Source organism: Lactuca saligna, chromosome 6 (genome assembly GCF_052625555.1).
Source record: "Lactuca saligna cultivar CGN05327 chromosome 6, ASM5262555v1, whole genome shotgun sequence".
NCBI lineage: Eukaryota > Viridiplantae > Streptophyta > Magnoliopsida > Asterales > Asteraceae > Lactuca > Lactuca saligna.
In genome coordinates, this window is record NC_136422.1 from 168968879 (window position 1) to 168977532 (window position 8654).

Consider the following 8654-nt stretch of genomic DNA (forward strand, 5'->3'; position numbering starts at 1 on the left):
TAGCCAAACAAGTAAAAGTTTATATTTATTTTGGGACATGTTTTACACAAGTTGAGTTCTATAGACTTAAAGCCTTGCATTGAATCACATACACTTGTCCATCTTGCACTACTCCTTCAATATCTTGGGGACATTCGTATAAGTCTTCTATAATCTTTGCAGCTTCTGCAATCTTTGAGTGAATCAAGGCTTGAAAATGTAGATCAACCACCATCGGGTCTCTCGAGTACACCAACACAACTTCCTCCTTGTTTTCCATTAATATACTGCAAAACGTTTTATCTGTAATCACAACCTTGTACTGTGTTTGGCATGAGACATGTATTGGACTGGAACTCAGACCAATGTCCATGGAACAAAATAACAACTTTTTGCCCATCCAAAAGGTGGTATAGAGAATCGTTTTCAATCTCTCGTTTGTGCAAATGACATAAACGCCCTCTCCGCATATGGCCCATGGAATTTACACTAAACCCTTACCTAACTACATATAAACCATCCCAAAATAATTTAAGTAGAAGCCCTAACGACATTGACACCAATTAAATGTTTATGTATGCAAACAATGTTTCACTTTTTTACCAATTTATGCGAATGATACGAAATATGCAACCATGTTTCAACTGATCAAGCAACTAAGCAATAAAATATTGCATCTTTTGGTTCTAAAATATTTCATATACATATTTATATTACATACCTGTCATATATACCATGACATGCATATCTGTTTGTCTTTTCGGATATGAAATCAGGCCTAAAGATGATTGACCTCTTGTTGTTTGCATATAATCCAATGGACTTGCTTGGGTAACAAGTAACCTGAAAGTCACATTACAAACTAGTCATGGAAATGAAATCTAGTTTTCATAGCCATATATTTATTCATGTTTTAATGAGTCTATATGATCTTACAATAGGTGATTTAAGCTCAGATTTCTTAGTAATAGAACTCATAGCACGCCCTGGTGAAGCACCAATTAATGTTTCAACTGACCCTTTGACTATCTGTTCCAAATATGCAACCAAACCAAAAGTAAGTCAAAGGGGTCCATTAAAACTTTAATCCGTGTAATTGATATCAAATTAGACAAAATGGTCTAAAACGACTAAACTACCCCGACTTATATCTATTTTGTGGTCAACATTAGAGCCAAAATTGAAAAATCAGATTAATACCCAGGGACAAAAAATGTAAGAACATAAAAGAAACTTTGAACTGGAGTGAGACTGAAACTGATGTCAATGGGTCAAAGGTGTAAAAGACATGAATGCCCTCCTCATTCTCATAAGCCATAAATATGAGACTTACCTCTGTGTATATCTGTGAGGAGTCACGAGACACAGGATGATTTGTGTATGTGACAAAGGCATAATCAGCTCTAATATGTTCTTGAATCAAAATACCAATGCATAATGTATCATGATTCCTGTTTTTATATGCTCTTTCATTCCATTTAGAACCCCAAACCTGGATAGCAGACGTTAAAACCATTCCAATTTTTTATTCAAAATTTCAGTAGGTTTGACCATAAAGTCAAACCCCACAACTACTTTTTGGGAAAAATATCAGATTTACCTTCTTTATTGCTTGCCAGATTTGATTCCATGTGTCCTCTGCAGGACCTTGAGGCCATGGTATTCTTGAACTCTTCATTTTCTTCCTAACCTCAATGCTCTACAAATTTACAAAATTCAGAGCTTTTTCAGATTTTGTTGCAATTAACATTAGAAATCTCAATATAGGAATATCACATTCTTTATCATGAAATGAAAATGAACATATAAATTCATAATGACCATGACCATGTATAATTCAAAAATCAAGTATTAATAAATTACCATTCTACGAGGAGCTTTCATTTGCAAAATAGTTTCTTGAATCATCTTAAGCTTTGAAACGTCTCCCCTATCTACATCTTCACAAAGGCAAGCAATTTTTGTTGCTAATTCCTGAAAAAAATTGATCAATTAATATAAGCTTTAGTAAAAGAGACTGATATATGTAGCCAAAATATATGGTAAAAAAACTGTTGGGAGATATGTGTAATTTCACTAAGAATCAACTTGTTGTGATCATATACTTAATTTCACTCATAGAAAAGGCCAAGGGTAAAAAAAGGCATGAATTTTTCATGAACAAAAAAATGGCAAACCTTATTTATGTCTTCTGATAGAACTTTTTCAAATACTCCAAAAGGAAGGACAACTGATGCTGGAAATTTTATCCATGCTGGCATCTTGTTACTCAAGAATCTAATGCTGTTTGACTTTTCACCAACCTGTCCATATCATTCTATTTTTATTGATGAGGATGAGAAGGGTATTCATGTCTTTTGCACAAACAAGAGATTAAGCATACCATCTCATTACAGGCTTCTTCAAGTGACATAGCATACATATTGCTGAAAATGTTGTTCTTTTGAGAGACTCCTTTCCAAGTGGAGGAAGATGTAGATAGTTTTGGAAAGAAAACAGAGTTGCAGAGGTTTCTGTCAATTAAAAGGAAAAGTTAAAATCTTGAGTAATTAAGAAACATGCTTCTTCAAAAGTTAAACTTGTGGGACACAGATAGAATGTACCTGTGTTTCAATGGCTTTTCAATCTCCTCATCAGACATTTCATTCAGTAAGCATTTAGAGCTTCTTGCACCATCATTTTCAACCTGAAAAAATGAAATTTAAATCATAATCTAGATACTATGAAAGTATGAAGTAGAGTTTGAAAAGAAAAAGATACTTGCATCAACTTGTTCATGTAAATTGATGTGAAAGCTTACTCCATTCATCTTCAACCTATAAAGGCAAAACTACAGTGCATCAGAACCAATAAATAAACTAACATACAATAATTTAAAAAAAAAAAATAGATAAACCATTTATCATGTTTGGAATCTTTCAGAACAAATTCAATGGCGTGTATCTTAGGATCCCTTAGCTCAATGTTAACAACATATGCATCTCTTTCCTACAAGTGAAATACTCAATAATGAAGCTAGAAATGTAGACTTTAAAGTTTAAACAATAAGGCAATGATTTAAAGGACAAACCTTTATAAATGGGGTTCTCAAAGCACTTTTCTTATGAACTCTTGTCCCAGAAGGAATAAAAGAGGGAATAAACCATTTTCTGCAAGAAAAATCAAAATCCAAATGACATAAGAAAGCAACAAGGTTTGAAGTGTAAAAGGTTTCAATCACTTGTTTCCATTGGAAATGCAACCCCAGTGGAGAATCCATGGATGTGAACAGTTTTGAAGTTGAAGTTTCACTTTTGCATTGTGCCCACTTTTATATCCAGATACATCAACCTATCGATACAAAACATTGCTTCAAGATTAGAGGTATACTTTGACTTCTGAGGTCAAATTGGCTTAACTTCTAAATTTCAAGAATCATACACTTCTTTCATATCCTCAAGAAACAATTGATAAGTACAATAATTTATATTGGATGATACGTACACATAGATGAATGTTGGTGTTATCCTTTTTAGTTTTTACCTCATTTATGCCAATTTTGAGCATGAAAAAGAAAATATATTTGACATTAAAACAGGAAATGCTCGTGTGGGTGATGAAAAATGTGAACTACTACTAACCTGAAGTATCATTTCATTTTGGAGTTCAAAAAGTTTAACTTGAGTACATTTGCTAGACTTCAAGGATGCCATAGTGTTTGATCTTTGAACACCTGAGAATCTGATAAAACTGAAGTCTGAAGTATGTTATAAACCATAATGAGGTTGAAAATATTCCCAGATTACTCAATTTTGAAGCAAAGACTCACATTCCCCATGATTCTGGAGGACAGGAATATTTTAGAGTAAAGCATAATAATAATAATAACAATAGTTACAATAATAATAATAATAATAATAATAATAATAATAATAATAATAATAATAATAACAATAGCCCAGAAGCAACATTACATTTCTTCTACTCCATCCTATCACACCAAATACAACATAAAACATAATGAAAAAAAAAAAGGAAAAAAATAAATACAGAATGAAAATGAATTACATGAGTAAAAAGGCTGATAGGATTATTTGAGATTCTGTTACGTGGCAGATTCTAGCAGGTACAACATTAGAACAGAACATCTCCTCCTTTTTTATTGTACCCTTTTTTTTCTATACTTTTAATAACTACCATAAATTATCAGCAGCTAGAGATGAAACCCTAAACATGAATCACTGAGTAAGAAGCTTGGAGTCACATGCCACTATTTTAACTTGACCAACATTCTCCTGGGTTTCATCATACTTGAAGATGGCATCTTGAACAATGAAAGTCCACACATTATCACAGAATCTGTAGGTGTGCAAGTGCCCCTATTATCATAAAAGTAAGAAATTTTTAGAAACATGTTAAGAAAAAAAATGCTATGTGTTAATGAGTTTTTTTACCTTTATGGTCACCTTGCTTTTAACTTGACTATCAAGAGCTTCTGTCATTGACTGCAATCATTACAACACTGTAATCACCAACTGAGACTTAAATCCACACCACAAATACTCCATTAAAGGAATGCTCCACCTTTAATTCAAATCTTAAACTATACAATTTATTGATAACTTGTTGATTTATCATCACAACTCTACAGTCTACACTCCCCATTTGGTCAGATCCACAAAGGAAACGCATCTACTTCTATCCTTTTAAAAATCGAACCTTTATTTACTAGCTACAGCCTACAATCATTTACTAAACGAATTTAAACTAGATTTTCGCAAACGGGGAACATAAAGCATATTTCCAAAGTCTAATCATTTTAGCGTTTCCCTTTGTGGAACGGAGAGTTGGGAATGGGCTCTATTCAAGGTAGGGCATACAGAAACACAATTCAGTAAAGAATTATATGGAAATTTAAGACCTTATCGAACTGAACAAGGACTTGAATAGCAAGCTCCGGACTAAGAACCCCATTCGAAACCATCTCATCCAATGTTTCCGTCAAGCACATACCAATTGTTGATCGGCGGTATAATTCAAAAGTTGCCATTCTTCTTACTGATCAAGATCTGTAAGATGTAAAAAAAATGATCTTTATAAGCCTGAAATCAAGAAATAAGTAATCATAAACCTGAAAAACCTAAATTGTAAAAATATTGGAACGATGCAGATGAATTTGTAGATTTTGTAGCGAATCTTGGACATTTATAGTTGAAAATGAAGGGCGAAAGAGAGAAATTTCTCACCTGAGTTCGTTGTAGAACAGTGGAGGGAGAGAGATTGGGGGTTTTTATACCTAGAAGTTTGTAGCTGCTGGCTTATATATACAAAATTACCCCTACTCTAATTTATTTATTTTTCGTATTGTAATCTGTGAAATACGTGGGTCATCAAAATGGGGGCAATTTTCAAAGATCCAAATAAGAAATGGATCAGTTGACTCTATGAATATCCGGTCCACTGAATCGATAAAATAAACCATAAACGCTTCATTCAAACAAAGTATCATATGGTTTAAATGTTATTTGCCGGCTTAATCATGCTTTAAACATGATATTATGGTCCAATATCATATTTAGAAAACCATTAGTGATCAATATAGCCTATTTTCTTTGTGATATTTTGCCATGTTTATTACTTTTAGTGTTTTCATTCCATGGTTGATCGTATGGAAATTACAACTACTCTAAACGTCTTTTGGAGAACAGTACCAAAAGCTGGCTGGATGAAGTGACTTTTGTGAAGTTGAGTCATCATTGAAAATCATTCATCATGTGCTAGATGTTTTGATCATCTTGTTGTTGATTAATTCTTAGTATTCAGTTATCGCATTCATTGTCAAATAAATTCGAACACAAATCCATTTTAGTAAAGTAAGAAAGTGTATTTGAAGGATAACCAATCTTCAAATAAACATTTCATGTACAGCATGAAGTCATTGATTCCCGTTATGATGTTAAGATTGATGAATAATTGCTTAGAAGATTTAATGATTTTCTTGAGAATTAGTTTTTTGTGAGGCGTGAGGGAAAAATTCCGCTTTTCTTGTGCACCTAAAGGACATAAAGGAATTCTATTACCACTATTAATAATATAATACAATTACATCCGTCAAGTAATATTTAGGAAATGTAGGGTACCATTTATGTTATATCGACATAGTTACTATCACACTATGTAAATATAGTAACCCCAAAATAATTACTACAAAATGGTCATAAGGCCAAATATTAGTGAAATATTCCAAAATCTTTCCACTTGGCCAAATGACCATTTGTAATGAGTATTTGTAAGTTTGGCCAAAGTTATACCAATCAAATTTCATATTAAAGTCATATCGGAAAGATACAATCATGCCTGATTTTATCAACATGAGACCTATATCATGCATACTAAGGTCTCAACATAAAACACTTACAAAACTTAAGGCAAGATGGCGGAAAATACACAACATTGAATTGTATGGATTCGTCTATAGATTAATACATGCATGCATATGTTACTATAGACAAAAACAACTAAAATATTTAAGGAAAATATAATTATATTGATTGTCCATAAAAGCAATATGTTATAATATATAGTCTCTAGTAAAACTCAGTTTCGTTACAAACTCTTGGAAAGACATTAGGCATAAGAGCAAATGTTATAATATATAGTCTCTAGTAAAACTCATTTTGTTACGAACTCTTGTAAATGTTAGTCGATAGACATTGGATCCGTAAACATATCATGGGTGCTAATGTATTCGATATAAATAGTATTTTTCTTCTACTCGAACTATTGTTGTTCGAAAAACTAATGACAACATAATTGTCACATTAAATCTTCAATGGTCTCGATATGAAGTTCGTGACTTTGAGTCCACAAATAAGATTTTGCAACAACATCCGGTTGCAAGTTGCATTTATAAACCACAACGCATTCTGTCATCATTGTCGAGCCCGTCGTTAGTTGTTGCTTATGACTCATCCACAAGATAGGCCCGCTTGCTAACATAGAGATGCACCATGAAGTTGACTTTTTATTGCCTTAGCATTTAGCAATGTTAGTCACTTCTAATTTATCAGTTCTTTTATAAGTTAGTTCATACTCTTTTGTCCCTCGAAGATATCACAATACTTTTTTTAAAGTTTTCCGATGATCAAAATCAAGATTAGATTGATATTAGTCCAACATTCCAACAAAATAAGTGATATCATGATGAGTACAAACTTGAACATACATTATAAAAACATAAGGTATCAATTTCTTTTGTTCTTTTCCACCTATGTTTGTGGGCATAAAAAAGAACTAAAAAAACGTCTCTTTAACTACGGAAGCACCCGAAAGCATTGTTACATGTTATAACGTGCAAGAACACGTTCAATATAAACCTTTTTAGACAATCATAACGTCTCATTGGCCATATCTCGGTGTATTTCAAATCCAATCATGTAAGAGGCAACCCTGAGATCTTTCATGTCAAAATGACGCGAAAATAATCACTTTGAATCATGCAACAAATTCAGGCTGTTACTTGCCTTGCATCAATGATCCTATTAGTTAAGATGTTCCCGTACTCTTGTTGTCATATTCAGAGGGACCGCTCGAGGCCTCAAACAATCGGAAAAGATTATTGATAGCGTAGAGTTCGAGTCCAAAATCAGTTGGAAGTGAAAGTTTTTGTTCAAACGAGATGACAATAACACTCCTACATGGGAATCTTTGAACGGTTTACAAGAACAATCATCCTAACTTAGACCTTGAGGACAAAACAATAATCCTAACTTAGACCTCGAGGACAAGGTATGTTTCCGCGGGAGGGGGGGGCATGTTAGATCAAGCTTTAGTAATTGTGGGGACCCGTATGAACCGGGGGCGGTTTTGTTATGGTGTCCGCAGTGGCACGGGCAACGCCTCATATTTCCGTATGCAGTGCAAAAAATTTCGAATTTTTTTCTACTATCATGTCACTACTTCAATTTCCCGTGTCACCCTTACTATGAAATCTTGTGTCCGTCTCTGATATGAACATGTGACGCATGCATAAAAAATGAAGTAAGAATTGGTTAGGAGGAGCAAAAGAATGACCAAATGTCCCTTTAGATAAGAGAATAAAGAGGGGTTTAGGGTTTGTTAGGGATAAGGAAACATAAGATTACTCGTTAATATGATATTTTCTCCTTTCTCAAACTTATATTTTGTTTTAATGGAAGCTATATTTTATTCCTTATTTACCCTATTTAGTGAGATAATCCTTCCTCAGGGGTTGTTTGAACTTTGAAGTATTGATATCCTATTTAGAAAACTAACTGTGATCAATATAGCCTCTTTTCTTAAACTATCTGTGATCAATATAGCCTCTTTTCTTTGTGGCATTTTGTCTGTTGATTGGGGATCACTAGGCCAACTAAATTCAAGTCAAAGGTCTTAATGTCTTATACTAAATCAAACTTGATTTATCAGCTCAATATGCCTTCTTGATAAAAGCTTGAGTTTGATTCAAAAAATATTCTAAATTTGAATGATCGATAAATGAAATGGGTAAAATTACCTTTTTGCCCTTCAAGTCACTACCATAAAGTCAAATTTTCAATGAGTTAGAGGATATACCGGGAGCAAGTACGCAAGAGGATTGCAAAGAATGCAGAGTACTTCCCCAAAGAAAATGGATGAACAGTGAAATGACCTTTTTGCCTTTTAGAGCCACCATC

General features: G+C 33.3%; 2 protein-coding genes across 5 annotated transcripts; both read right to left on the minus strand.

Annotated features, from left to right (window-relative positions):
- Window positions 1–3802, minus strand: LOC145000855 (alpha-glucan water dikinase 2-like). 3 transcript variants are annotated; one of them, XM_078960145.1, is made up of 14 exons: window positions 3600–3802; window positions 3200–3309; window positions 3050–3128; window positions 2876–2967; window positions 2744–2795; window positions 2583–2665; window positions 2363–2492; window positions 2157–2282; window positions 1843–1953; window positions 1580–1678; window positions 1313–1471; window positions 916–1008; window positions 701–822; window positions 1–266 (listed from the first exon to the last, which is right to left on the minus strand). In XM_078960145.1, exons 1-14 carry the CDS (start codon window positions 3669–3671, stop codon window positions 59–61), a joined length of 1536 nt encoding a protein of 511 aa, XP_078816271.1. In that variant the 5' UTR covers window positions 3672–3802; the 3' UTR covers window positions 1–58. The 3 variants fall into 3 exon arrangements, with proteins under 3 accessions (XP_078816271.1, XP_078816273.1, XP_078816272.1); XM_078960147.1 differs by having other exon boundaries at window positions 129–480; XM_078960146.1 differs by having other exon boundaries at window positions 129–484.
- Window positions 3803–3864: 62 nt separating this feature from the next.
- Window positions 3865–5329, minus strand: LOC145000856 (transcription initiation factor IIA subunit 2). Of its 2 annotated transcripts, none has more exons than XM_078960148.1 (4): window positions 5205–5329; window positions 4880–5027; window positions 4413–4463; window positions 3865–4337 (listed from the first exon to the last, which is right to left on the minus strand). In XM_078960148.1, the coding sequence occupies exons 2-4, from the start codon at window positions 5006–5008 to the stop codon at window positions 4197–4199; spliced, it is 321 nt and encodes a 106-aa protein (XP_078816274.1). In that variant the 5' UTR covers window positions 5009–5027; window positions 5205–5329; the 3' UTR covers window positions 3865–4196. The 2 variants fall into 2 exon arrangements, with proteins under 2 accessions (XP_078816274.1, XP_078816275.1); XM_078960149.1 differs by having other exon boundaries at window positions 4880–5060; window positions 5205–5302.
- Window positions 5330–8654: the final 3325 nt, after the last annotated feature.